The sequence below is a fragment of the Sinocyclocheilus rhinocerous genome, unplaced genomic scaffold (assembly GCF_001515625.1).
Source record: "Sinocyclocheilus rhinocerous isolate Xijiao unplaced genomic scaffold, SAMN03320098_v1.1 scaffold848, whole genome shotgun sequence".
Classification (NCBI taxonomy): Eukaryota; Metazoa; Chordata; class Actinopteri; order Cypriniformes; family Cyprinidae; genus Sinocyclocheilus; species Sinocyclocheilus rhinocerous.
This window is the reverse complement of record NW_015664186.1, coordinates 96,777-119,616: the sequence shown is the minus strand read 5'-3', so window position 1 is coordinate 119,616 and position 22,840 is coordinate 96,777. Positions and strand designations below refer to the sequence as shown.

Here is a 22,840-nt window from a genome sequence, read left to right as displayed (position 1 = left end):
GGACCAAAATGACCAAAATTCCTCCACAGCGCTGTAACAGACTCATTGCAAGTTATCGCAAACGCTTGATTGCTGCTAAGTGGTATATTATTTGCGCTGATGCAACGCACTTTAAAATATATATATATATATATATATATATATATAGGCCTAATGCATATTATAATACATTCCGACAATGATGCATAAAACCAAGTGTTTACATTCACATACTTGTGTAGAGCATGTTTCAGGCCTTAGTCCATACTTGGTTTAACTATTCATTAAAATCAGAGTGATGATCATGTTAAACTGTGGTGTAGCGCATTGGGACAATAATTCCAACAAGTGCCATTTGACCCAAACAGGACACGTTAATGGGCGACTAAACTGGGTGAGCAGAGACATCTACACCCATTCAGAGTACAGAAGATAGCAGAACATAGGGAGAGGTCAACGCTGTGAAACTGCTTCGGTGTGACAGAGAACGGCAACCCCCTGGGGACACAAGACAAACACACAGTGCATGCTTAAACACAGCATCACAGGGATAGGGCAAAGGTCAGCACTGACAGGTGGCTGGAGAAAACATCACACTCTTCCACTCAAGCATTTATCTGTAATTCATCCAGCATCCACGGCTGCATAGCTTGACAGGCTGTGTGTGTGTGCATAAGTCTGTGAGGAACAGAAGTTTGTGTGTGTGTGTGTGAACAGCACTGAATGCATACATTTGTGTGCATGTATGAACATGTACATATCTGTACAATACACATGGGCCACGCACACACTATAAAGTTTCAGAAGTGACGGAGAAGATGAGCAGAGGTCTGATGCCAGGGTGAGAAAGGCAAAACAAAAAGATGAAGGGGTGAGAGAGAAGATGAGAGAATGATATATAGGTAATCCCAGATGCGGTAAAGATGTAACAGAGCTAAAAGTGGCCTGCCTGCAGTCTGGAGAGACACTTTAAATATGACGAGGGTTTGATAACCTGTGGCAGTACCAGACATAACTGTGTGTGTGTGTGTGTGTGTGTGGAGCTTTTCTTGTTGAGTGAGAAAACCATTAACTCTACGTTGATATTCTTTGCCGTTAAGCCATAGAATGACCTCTTTTAAAACAGAACATTTAGCTTAAATATTATGGCTGGTCTACTGCCGTTCACTTTGATTTCGTTGTAATAGCTATAATTGTGTTCTCTGAGACAGGTCAAGCTGTGCTTCAATAGGCAGTCAAACTTCATGGCCTTTTAAGAGGAGTTATTTCTTCTAAAGAGAAGCCTATTAGAGTCTAAGATCTTGCAGTGTATGATGGGGTTTTTCCAAGGAGACACGAATGCGAATGGCAATACACAGTCTCATGGAGGGTCAGAAATAACCTTTATGAATGAATGCAAAAGCAGGTGCTAGGAATGCACAATATATAGGTACCTTATTGGTTTTCAGTTGATATTTGAATTTTATAGGTGAGCAGAGACATCTACACCCATTCAGAGTACAGAAGATAGCAGAACATAGGGAGAGGTCAACGCTGTGAAACTGCTTCGGTGTGACAGAGAACGGCAACCCCCTGGGGACACAAGACAAACACACAGTGCATGCTTAAACACAGCATCACAGGGATAGGGCAAAGGTCAGCACTGACAGGTGGCTGGAGAAAACATCACACTCTTCCACTCAAGCATTTATCTGTAATTCATCCAGCATCCACGGCTGCATAGCTTGACAGGCTGTGTGTGTGTGCATAAGTCTGTGAGGAACAGAAGTTTGTGTGTGTGTGTGTGAACAGCACTGAATGCATACATTTGTGTGCATGTATGAACATGTACATATCTGTACAATACACATGGGCCACGCACACACTATAAAGTTTCAGAAGTGACAACCGGGATAGGGGAGTGAATCCTCTAAATTATCATTTTATATGTGTACGAAATAGAACTCACTCTCGAAATTGGGACACCACGGTAACCATAGCAACGATCTAGCATCTTGCATGTTTGGTATCCACTATTTTAGACCAAAGCAATATTACAGTGACCAAAGACTTATGTTTGCCGATTTTAACTAAACAACCATTGACAAGATAACGCATTTGGATTTAAATTTATTATAGGCTTGTACTTATTTGCCATTCTTTTATAGCAAGTAAAATAATGAGTCAAGATGCACCTCATTCCCTGCGATTTCTTGCACCAAAGCCCTTATACATGTTTAAATACGTCATTAACAGCTAGCTGTTCAGTTTGTTTCTACACACACTGCACAGAATTTCTGTAAATGTCACTACCTGAATTTTTCAGGAGTTAAATTGGTTGTAAAATGCGGTTGTCACTCCAGTAAATTGCTGAACTGTCTGTGAACAGAACAGGATTAGGCACTAAAAGGTGAACTGATAACCAAATTTAGCTGCAGTATGTATGTGGCCATACTTTAAACATCCTCTGATTGAAAATGTCTGTTGATCCAAGAACAACATTCCTATTAACCAATCATAGCCCTAACCTTATCCCATATCTCTAATTCCAACCCCTATTCCTAACTAGGGCTGCAACTAACGATTATTTTGATAATCGATTAGTTGGTCGATTATTGTTCTTCTCCTTACAGTTCCTACTCTCATAAAATATGCGCAATGCATGTTGACCTTTAAACCTTTAATTTAACTTTCAACAACAGATGATCAAACAATACATGTTTTTGAGCTGATTATTAATTGTCTCTGTTTTCCGTCTGTCTGACTCCGTTGGACGTGCACTGTGGGCAGTCCCGATTAATCGATAATGAGAATCGTTGTTGATGATTTTCATAATCGATAATAATCGATTTTATCGATTAGTTGTTGCAGCCCTATTCCTAACCCTTCCCAATCCAGCCCAAACCTCTCCTAAATGTTTACCCTAAATCCTAACCTCTCTTTTTCAGCAACTAACCTCATTCTTAACATCTCAATCCTCACTTAACCTTGGCCTCAAACCCCATCCCTCAACCCTGCATCCTAAACTCTACTTTTACCCATCTTACTGGTTCAAATTCTTAACATTAAACCATATCTCTAGCCCACTGGTTGATAAATGTCATTCCAACCCTAACTACCACTTTGTCACTGTATTGCTGTTTCAAGGGGCTCCCAGTTTTGTTTGGTCTACTAATGGTTATGAACATCACTAGCTCTAAGATTCATTCCATGTCATTCCATGTTGACAACAAATTAGTTTCTACACCACTAAAACCAACATTTTGGAGAGAAACATTTATACATAAATTTCACCAATGCTTAAAATAAAATCATGGCAAAAGTTCATGGCATTGCCCTCTTATTCAGAAAAAAACAGATTAAAATATGATAAAAGAGGGTTAAATACAGTATGACAAAATACAAGTAAATAAAAATAAATCAAATGGGTACGTTATTATACAAATACACATGCATCGGAAAGCAATTATACCAGACTGATTTTCCAGAAGCCAAACCCACATGCACATCAAAAGCTTTCAGCTACTAAGAGAATGAAGACATTGAAGAGACAACCATTTACAACTTCAAACAAAAGATTATCATATCAAACTTATGGTAATTCCATCATTTATGTAGATTTGGATCTCCATCTCTAGGGCAGTTTCATCTTTCAGGAAATCAAAAGGCTCGGACAAAATATACTTCATTCTTATTACCCAGCCCAATTCCTGATAGTATCTTATCACCTGCTTTCCCTTTAGAGGGCGAATAGTGTTGGAATATCCATTTGGGAAAAGCAATACAGATAGATGTGTTTCTAATGTAGAACCTAAACACACACACACACACACACAACTGTGGCCCATCATTCATATATTACAGAGACTTTGCAGTTTCTTTCCTTCTTTCTCACACACATTCAGTTAAACCTCATTATTCTTGCAGTCAGTAAAGCTTGCATCTTTCCTCGTGTAACATCAGACCCTGAAGACATTTCATTACACAGAAAAAAACCCTCTCACACGCTCTCCTCCCTCCATCCCGTAATCCAATCACAGCACTGCTAATGCACCTTTCTAATGCAATCAGCCAATCACAGCATCCACTGTGGCCTCGCTGGTCACATGACACCCCGGCCCAGGCCTGTGCGAAGAACCATGTCAGGCTAATGCTATTTGAATGCATTTCTTAATGCAATTTAGCATTAGCTGTGCAACCTCCCCCCTCCCGACTCTGATTCTGCCTCACTGGACACCACAAATCAATTTCTGACATTTCTAAAGAGACGATGATCCCTGTGTTGGCACTGAGGAAGAGGGATAATGACAGCCTAATGCGATTTATGAGCGCAGGATAGTCCTGAAACAGGCTGGCCTCCCTTCTCTTCCCCTTAACCAACATACATTACTATTGGGGCTAATAGGCCACATTAAGACATATGGAGCCAAAATGTCCTGTAATTGTAGAGCTGTTCAGTTACATGTTTCCAGCTACAGTAGCCTAATGGCTAAGACTTCACATTCATGACAAGACTTGGAAGTTTGTCACAATAGATGAGGGAAACATCTTTTAGTTTTGGTAGATTCAAAGGGATTGTAGATTCAAATTTTGACCAAAAATGAAATTCTGGTCATCATTTACTCACCCTCACATGTTTCCTTTTAAACACAAAAGGAGTTATTAATAGCAAAATGTCTAAGATAAGAGTTCTTCTCAAAGAAGATTTTTAGTCAAACAAGACTTAGTGAATAACAACTTAAATTTTGCTCTGTTCCTCACACAAAGCTACCATATGGCTTCAGAAGAATATAGCGCGTGATTTATATGGGCTGGTTTTATAATGGTGCCCTTGGTCTCCATTCACTTCAATGGAAATGAGCAGCTTGGACATTTGGCTAAATGTCTTCTTCTGTGTTTCACAGAAGTAAGTAAGTCATACAGTTTAAAAAAGAGATATAAGGGCGAGTAAATAATGAAAATGTTAATTTTTGTCTTTAAAAAAAGAAATTATTGTATATGTATTATAGTGTGTGTAATCTGTATTATTGTGTATGTATAATAATACTTAAGAGAGAGGAAAAACAACAAAACATTAATGTTCATGCCATTGTTCTGTTCATATGCAAAACATGTCACAAAATAAATAAAACAAAACAAAACAAAAAACACCTGTTGCACAATAATCATATAGACCCACATAGATAAAGCTTACAAAATAATGAATGACAGCATGTGGAATATCTGTATTTGGACTTTGAGATGATGAGTGCCAGAGTGTGTCATTCTGAACTCACTTGAACTTGGCGTTGACCTCGTCTGCTGCCTTGTGATAGTTTTCATTGGTCACCTTGTAGAACTGGGCACTCTGAGGAAGGGAGAGAGAAAGTTTGTGTCAAAAATTAAATATTGTATGTGTTCTTATTCCCTCTGTTGTCTCCTCCAATATGAAGAGTAGATAAGAGTACATTTTATAAAAAGCTCACACAAAAATTCTAAACAGAAGAATCGTTGCCAGTACAACAGAAAAAAAAAACTCAGTTAAAATATAAATTAAGAATTTTTTGTTGTCCGTGCAGCACAAAGAGTTTTGCTTGCTTTTAGATTTCAAAGAGGGGACAAAATAAAAAAAGAGGTTCTTAGTGAAGCGTGTCAAGAGTAGGCGGGCAAAAAACAATATCCTTACAACCTGGAATGGACCTTGATACAGCGTTTGTAGATGATTCAAAACAATAACTGACATTTCAAAGAAAATGGGCAAATGTCAGATATATGACTGAATTTGAGGATGTGACAACAAAAACTTGCTCAAGCTACATCCATAAAGAGAGCTCTCAATCAAAGCGAGACAGGTTCATCTCTCAGTCACTATCTCACACACACACAATCAATACAAATGAAAGGCTACAACCATGAGGATCAATAATTATATCTTAGGCTTTTAGTGAAGCTACTGTATAGCTTCTGATGGACTGCACGTCAAGCAAAAATCATTTGTCCAAAATCAGCTTCCTACCAAACATACCAATGGTTGGTAGGTAGATAATTTACCATAAAAGATCCTTAATAATATTTACTGGTCAGAAAAAAGTATTATAATTTTATATTTAACATTTATTTACTTTATTAATAAAACATATTTAAAAAATAATATTTTAGGCAAAATAAAAAAATAAAAACATAAAAATGTAATGATTAAAAAACGGTGTAAAGCAAAAAAAAAAAAAATGCAAAATGCAATGCAAAAAAATGCTAATGGTTTCATTTTCTTGCCAAGGCAAAACATTTGGCGCTTGTAAGTGTTGATTTGGACCCTTTGTGGAACTACACAGTATTACACTACTGGACGTAGGACATTGAAAATCCAACTTGCACAGTTGCAAAGTTCCAAAATAATGATTTATTTCCCCCTGAGTGGACGTTGACAAGTCTGCTATCAAGCTTATTATTGGAACAACAGTGTTGAGAGTTAAAGACGACATCAGGTACAAGCTTGACTCTGAGGGGCCTGATATTAGGGAACAGCAGCAGTGATTTAAAGAGCATGATGTGATGATGCAGATCTGATGGGAGGAGTCAGTACTAATCAGGGCTACACACTCAGAGGGCGCTGGCCTGCACAGAAATTGATTATGTGGAAAGTGAGTCGGACCTCCACACACACGCTAAAACCCCATGACCTGAGCAATGGTGTAATTTGGGAAGTCTGCCATTTCCCTTGATTAATGACAAAGTGGGATTATTGCTGATTTTGATTTCAGAGTTGGGCCACACTGATTTAGAGGCCACTCCATCAATCTGAGAGCAAACGTTTTACCACCCACATGCTCTCTCGCGAAACCCTAAACCCTCATCTTCATCTGCCATAGCAAGAGTAGACTGTAATCAGATTATGATTACAAAACCTGATCTTACACATCTTGAGAATAATTTTCCAAAAAAGTTTTAAAAGTTAAAAAATATATTTTTTCAAGGTTTTTTTTTTTTTTTTAACAATTATTATTTTGTTGTATTTTTTTTGCAGAAGTCATCTCTTTGATGAGTTAGTTCGACCACATGACTTTGATTTTGCTTTTATTATTAAAACACAATGTCTTATGTTTTGCTTTTATCATTAAAAGAGTTTTGTCTGTTGGACCACATGACTTTTTTGGTCACACCACATGACTTTGATTTTGCAGACAAAAGTGTTTTAGTATTTAAACAGTTTAATCTGTTGGACCACACGCATTTGTTTGTCGCAATACATTACTTTATTTTGCAAAAGTGTTTTATTATTATTTATTGTATATTTAAATAATGAAATTTAAACACTCTTCTGCTGGTTGCACCACATGACTTTTAAAGTCAAACTTCTAACATCATAAAGAGGCTTTGATTTTACAAACAAGTTTTATTATTTCTTCTAATATACTTAAATCTAATATACAATTATTATTATTTTTTTTCTATTCTAATATACTTTCTGCAAAATCAAAGTCATGTGGCACGACCAACGAAGTCATGTGTTCCAACTATCTTTTAGAGAGGCCTTGATTTTGCAGCAAAAATGTTTTATTTCTTCCTATATATATTTAAGAAATATAATAAAACACTATCTGTAAAATCAAAGTCATGTTTTCAACTAACTCCTTTGATTTTGCAAGTGTTTTTTTTCCCCTTTCTTCTTATATGTATAAGAAATAATGATAAAACACATTTGTCTGCAAAATCAGTTGTGTGGTGCAACCAACAAGTCAAGTGGTCCAACAGACAAAAGTTTTAATAATGAAACACTTTTGCCTGAAAAATCAAAATCATGTGGCACGACCAACAAAGTCATGTGATCCAACAGACAAAAGTGTTTTGATAGTAAAACACTTTTGTCTGCCAATCAAAGTCATGTGGTGCAACAAAGTCACGTGGTTCAACTATGATATACTGTATGTTATGATGTTGCAGTTATATTACCCTGCCATTTTTCAAAATTTTTAAGTCAAAATAAGCCACGTGATTTGAGGTACCGTTTCATTCATTGCCTTAGCAAGCACCACTAAAAAATCCAGTCCTTTACCTGTTCCACAAAGCAGCTGTCAGACTCCATTCTTACCTTCTGTTTACAGGCATCTTAAAATAAAACTTTATTTAATCTGGTGCACACAGGGGTGTTATGGACTAAAGAAAGAACCTCCTAAAAGCTACTCCTGCCACTGACGGTGCATATAGGTGGTGTTTTGAGAAACAACCCCATGTTCAAATTAAATATCGCAGGCTTTATAATGAGATATCTGAGCAGTGGTGCAGTAATCAGCAGGCTGTGTTATCTCTCACAGACCAGAGAGGATGTGGAGGGAAACCCCTGCTGAGACAGCCATTATGGCTCAACAGCACGGCGGCCATATTGGCTCTGCAGTGCACCGGCGGAGGCGCGTGACCGAGTTTTAACAAATCAAAGCTGGCGACTGCAAACAGGGAAGGAAAGCAGAACAGAGGCTTGTGGAGTCAATCCTTCCATCACTGCCTCTTACTGCGGGAGACTGTGAAACAAAACAGATGAGTGGAAATGTCCCAAACAACCAGAAATGCTGTAACTCAATAGCATTGCATAAAACATCCAGTCCAAGCATGGAAAACATTTTTAGAGTGACAAATTGATGACATTTCAACTCGTGCAGAATGCCATATGGGTTTGAAACGACATGATGGTGAACAAATGATAATACATTTTTAAGTATTCAAATTTTTACTATGCTTCTGGCTGTCTGGAAGTAAAAACAAGGGGACATGAGTATGAACGTAAAGCTCAAGCTGTGTCTCTTGTCTAGATAAAACTCGGCTAATTAAATTAACGAGGCCTCGTGCAGAGACAGACACTGTCCCCTTCCAGTGTCTCGTCTACAGTGAAGAAGAGATAATGACCACACACTGATCTCAAATAAAACAACACACTCTCTTCTCTTAACAATGCTGTCAGCAAGCACAGGAAACAGAAACAGAGTTTTCCATGCAGTGAAGTGTGATTTACAGTGAGTATAGAAAAGAATCACCCCCCTTTAAAATAATCACATTTTGTTGCTTTGCAGCCTGAAATGTTTTTGTTTTATCCAGCTGTATTTACTCAGTGCAACTTACTACATCCAAGTGAAAGATATAACACCAACATGTCAGAAAAAAAACAAAAAAAACAGAATCACTGAGTTGGATAAAGTATCACCCCTTTGTGTCAGTATTTTGTTGAACCACCTTTTGCTTTAATTACAGCCTTTAGTCTGTTTGGATATGTCTCTGTCTCTACTAGCTTTGCACATCTTTGCAATATTTGCGCACTCTTTTTGCAGAAATGCTCAAGTTCAGTTAAATTTGATGGTGGCCGTTTGTGGACTGCAGTCTTCAAGTCATTCCACAGATTTTCACTGGGGTTTTAGTCTGGGCTCTGACTAGGCCATGCAAGGACATTCACCTTTTTCTCCTTAAACCACTGTGAGGTCAGTTTTGCTCGGTGCTTTGGGTCATTGTCATGTTGGAAGGTAAACCTTCTTCCCATTGACAACTTTCTGGCAGAGGGCAGCAGATTTTCCTCAAGAATTTCACGGGATTTTGCCCCATCCATTTTTCCTTCTATCCTGAGAAGTGCTCCAGTACCTGCTGCAGAGAAACACCCCCATCACAAGATATTTACACCTCCATGCTTTACTGTAGGAATGCTGTTATTTGGATGGTGAGCTGTATTGGATTTCCGTCAGACATATCGTTTGGTGTTGAGCCCAAATAATTCAATTTTTGTCTCATCTGCCTCAGAATCTTCGAGGTGCGTTTAGGCAAAGCTCAGTTGTGATTGAATGTGCCGGAAAATATCGCGATACTATGCTGTATCGATTTTTCCCCCACCCCTAATATTATTATGTGCAAATATCAAGTTTTAAATAGTACTTACAAGTCATGGGAATCTTCAGCTTCCTTCAGCCGCTCTTTCACTGTTCTGTAGTTGGTCTGAATGATGCGTAAACGGTCATGATGTTTGGCATGGGCTCGTCTATCAAAACATACAAGAGACCACAAACATGGATGAATATGATGAAATGTACGGGATTGAGGATGATTTTGAACAACAGTTTGCGGATGAATTGGAAGTAATGGCTGAAATGGATCGTAAGTAAGACAGATATGTTTATGTGAGCTCTCTGTCTGATGGTATAACGAGAAGTCGCTCCTTCTAAAAGTATTTCAAGCTAGTTTACATCGCTTTTCAGTTTTCTGTGTTATGCTTAAAATACATACAATGGGTATAGAAAAGAATCACCCCTTATAAAATAACCACATTTTGTTGTTCGCAGCCTGAAATGAAGACGGAAACAGTTTTTGTTTCATCATGCACTTTACTCAGTGCAACTTAAAACATCCAAGTGAAAGATTTAACACCAACATGTCAGAAAAAAAAAAAATCCGAATCACTGAGTTGGAAAAACAGTCACCCCTTTGTGTCAGTATTTTGTTGAACCACCTTTTGCTTTAATTACAGCCTTTAGTCTGTTTGGATATGTCTCTGTCTCTACTAGCTTTGCACATCTTTGCAATATTTGCGCACTCTTTTTGCAGAAATGCTCAAGTTCAGTTAAATTTGATGGTGGCCGTTTGTGGACTGCAGTCTTCAAGTCATTCCCCTGGCTCTTTCATCCAGTTTGGGGCGACGTCCTGATCCAGGGAGGGTCTGTGTTGTACCAAATACCTTCCACTTCTTAATAACAGACTTCACTGTGCCTCTAGATTTTTTTGTATCCATCTCCTGACTTGTGCCTGTCCACAACTTTATCCCCGAGATCTTCTGACAGTGCCTTGCCAGTTGATTGTTTGCTTCAGTTGCACTACCAAGGACTGAAATGCTCCAAGAAAGCTCTTTTCATGCTGAGCTGATCAAAATGACTATAGCTGATCACAGTTGGACACACGTTTATTTATTTATTAAAAATAAAGTTTAATCAAAAATAATTACAATTAATAAAATGCTTACCTTTTATTACATAATAATAATAATATTATATAATTACACATAAAATTTATTTTGTAATCCCAGAAAATACACACTTTACTACCAGATTCACATTTGGAAAAGAGTTTTTTTGTTTTGTTTTGTTTTGCTTTGTAATTGGTGGTACAACAAAAGTTTAATTGATTCTTAAATTAATGTTAAAATATTACAACAAAATATTGTTTTGCATTTTTTTGTTTAGTATATATAGTTAAGACTGTTATAATAAGGGCTGTTGTATCTTCAAAAACAAAATAAAATAAAAAATGTAATTCAATTATTATGAACTGGGATTGCAGAGTCGGAATTACAGATTCTCAATTTTTGTAACCAAATCTCATAACATTGTGTTGCAGGTGCAATGCACTATGGGAATTTTATCACTGAGACTGATTGGCTTGGTATGCGATCAAGGTTATGATGATTTTCTTACACATTATCAAGCCAGACCATAACAATGAGAAAAAGAAAGAAGTGTTAAAGAAAAAAAGAACAACTTCGAATTCTGAGCAGGCAAACATACAGCCAAAGCCACTGCAGTCAAGTGCCCTTGAGGTCATTTAAATTCCATCAATCAGGCTAAAAACACTGTATTAGCAGCTTTCTTCAACACCTCAGACTTCAGCTCTCCACTGTGATCATGGAGCATTACGAGAAACACACAAAACTACCAATAACACGATTGAGGAGGGGAAAAAAAAAAAAACTTGTGAAAAAAAAACAGAGCGCTCAGTTGAAATATGAGATTGTTTTACAGAGAGTATTGAGTGAAAATCGCTGGTGAATATATACGTAGAGTACATATATAGATATTGTTTCAGAGGCAATTTGAGTGGCCTCACCAACAAGCAGGCTGGAGGTGGCAGCCACCGTCTCAGAGCTGTGATGGGCTGTCAGATACAAGCCACTGATAAACGAGCAAACTGAATTGAAAGAGACATGTAATATTTATCAGCGTTTTATTCTCTTCTCTCTCTGTATCTCTCATTCGCTCTCTTTTTCCTTTTCGCTACTGGTACTGTTACAGTCCAGTGGCTAGAGAAGGAGTAAGAGAGGAGAGACCAGGAGGAAACAGTAAAATATAAAACACCATAATAATGTGGTACTGTATATTCAAAATCAATCTATTGCTTCCCAGAATGATTTGCGAAGTTGCTTCAAACAACATTTTTTTTGTCACATTCTTCCACTGCTTTTTTGTTACGTGAAAGATTTTCAAGAACATACTGGTTGCTCTTTTCCATGCAAACACAACGAATGGCCACAAAAAGGACACAAAGCTCCCTAAAGTATTGTAAAATTGTTCCATACGACTCATATGCTATATTACAAGTCGCCTGAATCTATTTCTATGAGAAATGGATGTAAATGTAAGTAATTATTTACTGAATATCTTGATATCTGTCGTATCTCTCCTTGGCATGCTGATCAGTACCAATTTAATGAATCTTTATTTTTTTAAATAAATGAATCCATTAATCTGGTTCACAAAACTCACCTAAATGAGTCACGAATTTTTTTATTTTTATTTATTTATTTATTTATTTTTATTACAGGGACAATGCATATTAATAAACATTTCTGTCAATATGCCAGAATTAGCCAGAAGGCTATTTTTCACCTGCAGTCCCTAGACAGATGGTAACAGTCACCCTAAAAGAGAGTAAAATTACATATTAACATAACAATAAAAACCATGGAGTTAGTGATTTTCTCAGCTACCTGAGAGATATCACTACCATGAACATAGACTACAGTGTCATCAGCATACATCTGCACAGAAACATCTGGACAGACAGACGGAAGATCATTTATAAAAAGTGAGAACAACAAAGGTCCTAAATTTGATCTTTGAGGAAGACCGGTGGACAGACTGAGAGCCGCTGATTTAAATGACTGGACTCTGACATGTTGGGAACGGTCAGTGAGGTAAGACTCAATCCATTTAAGTGCATCTGAGGACAAATTAAAACTGCATAATTTTGTCAGCAAGATTTTATGATTGACAATGGTCCGATAAACCTGTTAACATATTAAATGATTTTACAATTCTTTCTGGCCTATTGGTAAGACATCGAATTCAAACTAAAACACCAAAGACAACTTGGCCACAAGTCAACATTTGCAGCGAATAATAACACATCTTTGGCTACTTATTTTAATGAATTATAATTTTTATTATTATTATTAATATTTGTATATTTTATAATGTAATTTATAATTTTATAATTAATATTTTTAAATAAACAAATAAAAATCGTATTCAACAATTGTTTTTATACATTTTTTAAAAGGTCAACATTTTCAGTGAATAATACGATTACATCTCTGACTATTTTAATGAATTATTTTTATTTTCATTGTTGAAAACAAAAAATATTATTATATGAAATATAAATTTTATAATTTTTTTTATTTTCTATTATTATTATTATTAACACATACTTTAACTCATCTGCATATGATGGTTCTTGTATATAGAATATCCTATGATATACTGTATATATGGTCCTTAATCTTTTCTAAGCCAATATCTTGGGTAAAACCCAGAACATTTATTATTTATGATGTCTAACCAACAAATCCTGATACGCAAATCCATTGGGCTCAGACACACTAGTGTCCAGCTGAGTGTGTCTCTCTCAGAAGGGCTGAGGTCTGTGTATGTGTTTGTGAATATGTTGACACAGTGCCGGGAATACTGAACAGAGATCGTTGAGTGATTGATGAAGCTGCGAGTGATCAATAACTCCGCATGCAGAGTTGAAATGGTCTGAGAGCTGTCCTTGTAAAGAGACAGAGAGACTGGGCTAAAGCTAGCTGCCGTGTGCAAGATCAGCTAGTTTCATGGACACAGGATAAGTCTAATCACTGACTTAAATGGAGCTTTAAAATAATATTCCGGGTTATTTTCTAACCTAATGTCAATGGACTGCATTTGTGGCATGCTTTCAATAACCACAGACTCATCCTTTTATTGTGTTCAAACAAACAGAAAGCAGTTACAGTAAATCAATCATAATGGAAGCTTTTTAGCAGCTTTTTAGGACTAGACTGGTCCAGATCAGCACTGATTTTACTGTGCATTTAGACAACAACATGTACTGTAATGTAATTGTGCTAAGTGCAAGTGCTCTGCTAGTTTGTTGCAAAAAGTCATATTTTTTTTATCCTTAAAGAGTTGTTTCAGACTTTTAAATGTAAAATACATAAAAAAATTGGTGTCATTTGCAAGACGAATATACCATTATGTTCCAAAATAAATAAATAAATAAACATTTCCACCACAGAATGCTATTAATAATAGTACATAATTTTAGATTTATGAGTGTTTATGACATTTTAGAAGAAAACAAACAAACACGTAAGACAGAATTCTCCTGTTGCGTATATATGCCAAAAGTTTAATATTGCTACAAAATAAATGGATTAATTTGTAATTAATTTGTAAATGTCATAATTTATTGTAAAAAGAAACTAAAAAGAAAAGCTTATTTTCTTACAATCTAACTTAAAATGCTTTTAAAAGGTAAATCCACAAGGCCTAAAAGGTGATACGAAAGTAGGTGAATTGTAGATTAAATGAGTTGAATGAGCACCAAACATGATCTTTATTTAATATCCTAATGATTTTTGGCATAAAAGAAAAATCAATAATTTTGACCCATACAATGTATTTTTGGCTATTGCTACAAATATACCCCAGCGACTTAAGACTGGTTTTGTGGTCCAAGGTCACATATGGTAACAAAGGGCTAAACTGTTTAAACACCTATGGACACATAACCTACACTTTAAAATGGCTCATCACCAGAGATGGACCGTTTTTGCACACTTTCACACCCCCTTCTGGGAGCTTAGTATGTGTATGTCCGTTTGAGGACAGAGAGTCTGAGGTGAGGAGAGGTGGACGCCTCCCATCCCAGAGGCTCAGAGGAGGATCTGACCATGAGCTGCAGGAGGGTGTCAGATTGAGGACACAACAAATGAGCGAGCAAGGTTGCCGAGGGGCCTCAGCCGCACATTACAGATCAAGACAGCCTGCCTCACCATGGTATTGTAGAGCAAGACAGCCTGTCTCACCTCTGCCTCTATATAACACAGGACAGGCTGACTCACATTCTGCCTCTATAGCTCAGGACAGCTCATCTCACATTCTGCACCGCGCATTAGTGAGTTACTGTCAAGCGTTACGGTTATCATACCGTGTTAGTGATAATGCAGCGCTTTAGTGTTCATTGCTATATATTCAGGAATTGTGGATAATGTAACTGCAAATGTATAGGTCATACCCTTTCCTTCAGCTTGGCCACTTGCTCTCTGTAGAAGGCATCCTGCTTCCGGAGCTCTTTGTCTCTCTCCTCCAACTGTCTAGCCTGTGAAAAACACACACATAAACACACAATTGGATTCAGTACAAATTCAGTACACTATAAAGGAAAGAAGGAAATTTCCATCAATACTAGTAAAGTTTTTTTTTTCCTTCCAAAAGTTAGTGCATTTGTTTAAACATTGGATATCATAATATGATTATTGTGTGTCATTTCCAAGCGGTAATATATTTTAAAGTGTAAAAACTTTAAATTATTTAAAGTTTTATTCAAATTATAAACTTTTATTATTAAATTGTATTTATGATACATAAAGTGCTAGATATCAAATTAGCGTTAGGAAGACAAAACAGTCTGCAATTTCATTCCAAAAAATGTAACTAAAAGACCCCCGCAGAATGCTATTAAACATAGAAATGTAATAAATAAACGTTATTTATAATACACCTTTCTTATACTACAAACATAGTGCTACAAACATAATGTATAAAAAATAAGCTAAATAATACATAATACATGGAACATAAATACTAACAATAATTTTTACATATTAAATCTTAAAAAGGTATGTTTTTTAGCTCGAACACCATATTTGAATATATGCCAACTTATTTTGAGATTAGCAGTTAAATATGACTTAAATGTCTTTTCACAAAGAAGCTATGGCAAGACTTGGAATATGGCACATATGGAGCACTTTCATGGTGCTTTAAATCATTTTTTAGCTAGATAGCCTCTGGTCACCATTTACTTTTATTGTATGGAAAAGATTCTGTTAAATTTATCTTTTTGTGCACCATGAAAGAAAGAAAGTCAGAGTACTGTGCTGCTATGTGTAAAGTCCTTACACATAGCAGCACAGTAGATATTCTCTATCCTGAAGAGATGCACAGAGTCATTATGGCCTCAGGTTGCTGGTATTGTGAAAGATGACACAGACCTTTGATTATTCCAAGGGCATCAGTTCATGACAGGGTTCATGTGGGAACGCTCACTAAAACCATCTCTGTGTGGTACAGGCTTAGCGCGTGTGTGGATGTAAGAGACAAAGCGATAACATCAGCAGTGGAAGAATAGAGAATCTTTATGGCCTTATCCGTGATTCTCTGTCCTATCGCACATGCCTCTCCCCCTCCGTCACTTCTGACCTTCAGCTACTGGAAATGACCCTCGCTAATTTCTAACACACTCAGAGAGGAGATATACTGACAGCCATGTTTACTGATTTTAATATTTTTATTTATGGCTTTAAAATGTATAGGACTTTTTGATATATATATATATATATATACAGTGGGGAAAATAATTATTTGATCCCCTGCTGATTTTGTAAGTTTGACCACTTACAAAAAAATTAAGGGTCTATCATTTTTATGGTAGGTTTATTTTTACGGATAGAGACAGAATATAAACAAAAAAATCCAGAAAAAACACACTATATAAAGGTTATATATTGACTTGCATTTCAGTCAGTAAAATAAGTATTTGATCCCCTACCAACCAGCAAGAATTCTGGCTCCCACAGATTGGTTACGTGCCCAAGTGGAACACAGATTAGTCCTGTCACTTTAAGAAATTACTCCTAATGTCATCTTGTTATGAGTATAAAAGAAACCATCAAATACTTATTTGACTCACTGAAATGCAAATCAATTTATAACCTTTGTACAGTGTTTTTTTTTTCTGGATTTTTTGCTTGATATTCTCTCGATCCGTTAAAATAAACCTACCATAAAAATTATAGACCCTTCATTTCTTTGTAAGTGGGCAAACTTACAAAATCAGTAGGGGATCAAATAATTATTTTCCCCACTGTATATAAATATATATATATATATATATTTATTTATATATATATTTAAGTGTGCATAAATAATCTGCTATCAACTCAATACATACTAAATATTAACCAAATAATACATAATATTTCAGTAATTTGCTTTATCAGATCACTATTAACATTCTGGTGGGTTTTCCAATAAACAAAATGTGCACTTTAGTTGTAGTTTTTTTTGGGGGATTATTTTGTGTTGGTCATCTTGAACTTATGCTACCATGTAGCAGCGTGTTTGCAGCATCATGCAAAAGTTCTCAATTACAGATAGAACAATTCGCATTCAGCCATGATTAATTTATTTCATAGGCAAAAGTGCCTCAACAATGAGAAAAAAAATTCTTAGCTGGTGTACAAACACAATGGCAGGAAATCAAATGAAAGAAAAATGATGATTAGAAAAAAAATGCCAGCAGTAAATCACAGAAAAAGAGAAAGAAAGAGACAGAGAGAAAGAAGGACAGAGAGAGAAAGTCTTTTTAGGCATGCGGTACTGCAGCAGGAAGCAGGTTGAGACAGATATGGGATGTATAAATCAAACCTCTTATGCCTTACCTTTCTCTCCATCTGCTGGAGTGAGGGAGAGGAAAGAAAAGCACATAAAGAAAGAGAGAGAGAGAACAGCAATTTAACGATGAAGTTCCTATAATTACATTCAGTATTCAAAGGCTGAAGTTCACACACGCACACACACACACACACACACACACACAAACTGCAGTGTGAAGCAGTGGGGTGTTTGCTGTAGTGCAGGGACACAGAGACCGCACGATCAGCTCTGTGTTATCAAACGCTGTCGCAAGGTGAGGAAGAGCTCTTCGCAACAAATCTCATCTAAAATCTAAACCCTGAAAATCTGATCTAATCTAAATCTAATCAGAGCAGAGCGATCTCCATCAGAGCTTAACTCCAGCGCTCATGGAGGCCTGTGCCGCTGATGAACTTCTCCCTGACTCAAATATATATAAACCCGCAGGTAAGTCTGCCTTGATTTCTAGGTCACTTAGAAGTGTTAATAATCCCAAAGAAAATTAAACTTCTTCATCTTCTCACACACAAAATTCTCATTCATTTTGTTACGGGAAAGGTAACATTACCACATGACATTATTAAACTACACTTTTCTATAGAAGATTGGTGTTTGCTATCTGCTTGGGCCTTAGAGGTCTTTGCAAGGGCATTTTTAAGTGACTGCTAAGGTATTCTGATTTGCTTTAGTTTTTTGTATGTTTCTATGTTTTCTAGATGGTTGCATCTATGATATTTTGGTCTCTAAATATTGTTCGGTTCCATCCTTCAATGTAAGTCTACAGGATTTTAATGCGTTGCTCATCCAAAATCATAAAATATGCAATAGAACAACATTTTCAAATAATAAGTGTGTGATTTCTTGTCCGTCGAGAGCCCTGCAGCAAAGTGTAATATTTTTTAAATATCCTTAACCACAAGCAAACACCACTAGTTTGACATTTCATCCCCTTACCAGGGTTTTTATAATGAACTAAAACAGAAAAAAAAACGAATTTACATTACTTGAAATAAATGTTAAATAAAATAAAATAGAAAAAATTTATTTTATTTCAACTAGTTGACATAGCAACATTTCTGATTTATTTTAGTTTACTGTGAACTTACTGTTAACTTGATATACTAAAATAACTAAAACTGAAATAAAAAACACCAAAAAAACTAAGTTATTAAAATATTAAATGAATTAAAATTAAAATTAAAAAAATATTTAAAAAATGACTGAAATATCTGTAATATTTTCTGTATGAAACTAAAATAACACAGCCTCTTACACATACACCAAAATGACTAATTATCCACTGAGATCTGAATGGACGGTGGCCATTAGTTATCAGCATGAAGCCTGAATGTATTGCAAAAATAAACCCAAAACAGATATCTGGCTATTGGTTAGCATTATCTAATAGCCTACATAGTTTATGCGGCTATTATTACTTTATATATTAAGTGATATCATTTTATTTATTTATTTTTTGCACATTGTTCACAATGAGACAAATAACATGCATTAAGAAAATAAACAGGGTCAGTTTTGATTTTACATTTACGTTTAGAGTGGCCCATGACACACATGAGCGTGTATAACATGGTTTAATAGCAACACAACCGCCATTTAATCAAGTCCCACAGCTGCAGCTGTTAAGACGGACAGAACTGCTCTCCAAAAACACCCACAGCCCTCGACAGAAACGGTCCAACCCTCTGGCAGAATAAATCTGACCTCTGCACTGTTCCCATCCAGCACTCACTCGTACACACAGACACATTCAAGTCTGTGAGCCAATCAAGGTCCTTGCGTGGGCGAGAAGCATTGTGGGTAATCAGTCAAGGAGACATTACAGCTCCAAATTTTCTATGGAAAGAAATGCAGCTACCGTTATTGACCTTCAGCACACAAGCACACACACAGAGCAGCTGCATTCACAGACCAGTAGGTAAACGCAGTGAAAGCGTATCCAATGAGCAATTAAAGAACAGGGAGGCGCTGCCACCGATGTGCGCGCAGGGATTTTCCCTCTCATTCAACGCATCATAGAGAGCATATGGCAGCCCTCCGTCGCTCAGTCACACAGGCTGTCAGGATTATTTCCATCACATCACACTCATTCAGTCTCCTGCAGGTCATTTAATCACATAACACTGCTAACAAAGGCCCCTGAGTCACATGACCAATATGCTCGCTATTATCCAGCTAATGAAGAACAGGGAGTGGGATGGGAGGCTGAAAAATGTAAGTGAAACTACAAACATTGAGAACAAGAGACAGGGAGGATGGGAGGGAGGACAATGAGAGTGATTTATCATACAAGATGTCACACCTCTCGTGACATGTGTCCGGATGGAGAGAGAGAGAGAGACAGAGAGAGACCCACAGCAAACTGCAATCCCGCTGTTCTATAAAGAAACAAACTGATGACTCCCCATCAGAAGAGAAATGAGCTCGAAGAGAAACAACCACTGTTTTTTTTTTCCCTCAGGCCCAATTAGAAGACACCCTTTACTAGATCTGTATGTCTTTTATTGTCTTGTATTTTAGTGATTTGATTCGAGCCATCTATTATGTTCAGAATTATATTTCTGAAAAGCTACTGGCCGTATTAGCTACATCAAATTTTTACATCACATTTGGCGGTTGATGATGTTCATTCTGGGCCCAGTTTCCAACATTAGTATATGCAGAGTTGCAGGTGCTACACACAGCAAAAAGTTTGGCGTTATTTCCTATAATTTCTTTAAAGATTTTCCAGCATCTGAATAATACTCCAAATTAAACCTCATCACTTCACAGTGACTGTGTGTGCCAAGTTTTGAATACCAAATAGACATTGTTGATGTGTTGTTGTGAATGTGGGAAGTTGTGCTCCATGTACTCATCTGACTTGTGTCAGTAGTTCAGAACGAGTTGTTTTTGCAGCTTTTTTTTTCCGAGTGAAAAAAGTTTTGAGTTCTGAAAGTTACATGATTTCAGAATACGATTAACTATGTTACTTCAAAAGGTCAATGAAAATTTGATTTCTTATTATACGACCTGTTAAAAAATGTGTGCTGTTTTGTCGCCCACTCACACCCATTATAACAAAAACTTTGATGGCGTGACTCAATTCGGGTTATTTTCAATCTAAAGCTTACACTGAGTGCTATTAAGTGCTTCAACAAAAATACAATAACTATAAATGCAATTCCTATTCGTTTATACACATAAATGGACAAGCCAGACACCCAGTGTGCCAAAGATAGGCATTAAGTTGACTATAATCTAAACTATTCTTTTAAAGACACAACCAGCACTATCAACAAAGGTATCTTTTGTAAAACGAGCAATAAAAACATGCCCAGTGACATTTATCATTCTGGATCTGCTAAGTGAGAATTCAGCACGGCCCAAAGCAACAGATAGGCTGCATTTCCTCCAGCTCTTTCCAAAAAAAAAAAACGTAGATATAATACGTCAAAAATCTTTGTTTTAATTGCGAGCTCGACTCTTCCCACACAATCTCCGCTCTCGCACGGCAGGATGACTTCGGCATCAGCGCAGCAGACCCCATGGTCAAATTAAACGGGTCGTTTAGAAGGAAGAGTGTCTTGCTGAATATCAATTAGCTGCAGCTGAATAATTAAGAAGAGCAATGTTTTTAATTAGCCGAGTGCTATAGAGTTTGAGCTAGTGTAGAACGTACTGACATAACAGGTAAAAGCATGTACTGCGTCAGGGAGATATTTTAAAAATGCCTCGTTCTTCCTATTTCAATCCTTCTTCCTCCATTTCTGCTCCTCACGTCACCTGTTTTGTCATCTGCTCTTCTTCGCAAAGTACAGTGACGTTTCGGCAGCACAAGTTGGGTCTGGAAGGATCGTGCCTTGCCTCTTCTCGACCTGAGGTGAACCCTCCTTAATGAATGGAGAAAACGCTAGCAAACATTGCCCGCAGAGACCCACGCATATGACAACAAATCAAAGCTCTTTGTTAAAAATGTCGTCTCTTTCACCATGACCCTTCGATGGCCAAACCGAACAAGGTCAGAGTTACTCAGGCCCCGGCATCCATCACTAGGAACCCAGTTGCCAGAACAAACTCAGGAGTTCACCCGTCCAGCAGGCACAGGTCAAAGGTCAAATGTCGGGCCACAGCCAGCCTGTTCAGATCTAATTGGCACTGAGAAGGACGGGAATAAAAGTGATAATGAGAGAGCGTAAAAGTGTACATGGGAAGAAAGACATGCCTGATTGTGTGAGCAGATAGAAACCGAGAGTTTGATTTTGTGAGCTTCCAAAAACCTTATGATTAATATCCCATCAATATCCAGTTTCACGTAGCTCAATGCAGATAAAACGTCAATGTTCCTTTAACAAGGTCGAGTTTTGCATGATGATGTGAAAATAAGGTAGTCCTTGAAGATTTCACACAGTTTCAAGCGAAACATTTTACTCTACGGGACGATCCTTCGCCCCCCTGAGATCATATCCTGCTAAACGTGTCTGGGAAGCTGGTGTATTACCCAGCAGTCTGTGCTGCTATGACAGGAAGGGTCAGTGGGTAATTGAGAGGGATGCTGAACAGAGGTCAGAGGTCATTCTTGCGTAGGCAGGAGTTGACGGCCCCCTGTGTAGGACTGGACATGTCCTCTACTGAGACATGGGGGAAAAATGAACTGTCCTGGCAGAGTCCGGGCCTCATTTTCTGTGAGCAAAGACCAAATTAGCTGTGAACCAGAAGGCCTGTCCTTTACTATTAAAGGGACCAGATACAAAGATTTCCCAATCAGACTTGGTGCCCTACATCCAGACCCCCACTCTACGAATGTCCTGGTACTCAGACACCACGATCGATCCAGTGCCCTAAAACACACAAGCATGTACATGCTTCTCTGTCCACCTGTCAAGAAGTATCTCCATCCGACCCATATGAATTGACAAAGTCACCCCATATGCTCATAGACAGATATATCAAAATTAGTGTCTGGTCTGGGAATATTGTCATTTAAATATTGTGTGTTCTAATCTGAAATGCTGTCCATTTATATCTGTTTCTTGTTTAACGCAAGTCCCTTTCCTAAGGTCATCAGATCACCAAATAAAATCAAATATGCCCACTCTGAGTGGTTAATATAAATCATCATCAAAAAATAAAATAAATATAAATATATATATATATATATATTGTGTGTGTGTGTGTGTGTGTATGTGTATGTGTATATTTATATA

The 22,840-nt window shown here is 37.1% G+C and overlaps 1 protein-coding gene across 5 annotated transcripts in view; it reads right to left on the bottom strand.

The window, feature by feature from the left end:
• The window catches only part of chchd3a (coiled-coil-helix-coiled-coil-helix domain containing 3a), a 70,720-nt gene that overhangs the window by 13,705 nt on the left and 34,175 nt on the right, over positions 1–22,840 (bottom strand). For 4 of the 5 annotated variants that reach the window (XM_016540564.1, XM_016540565.1, XM_016540567.1 and 1 more), the window contains 3 exons: positions 17,663–17,677; positions 15,235–15,318; positions 5,235–5,305 (listed from right to left, as the gene is read on the bottom strand). In XM_016540564.1, coding sequence (XP_016396050.1) covers positions 5,235–5,305; positions 15,235–15,318; positions 17,663–17,677 — 170 coding nt within the window. The remainder of the gene's footprint in view (positions 1–5,234; positions 5,306–15,234; positions 15,319–17,662; positions 17,678–22,840) is intronic. The other variant, XM_016540566.1, reaches the window with a different exon arrangement.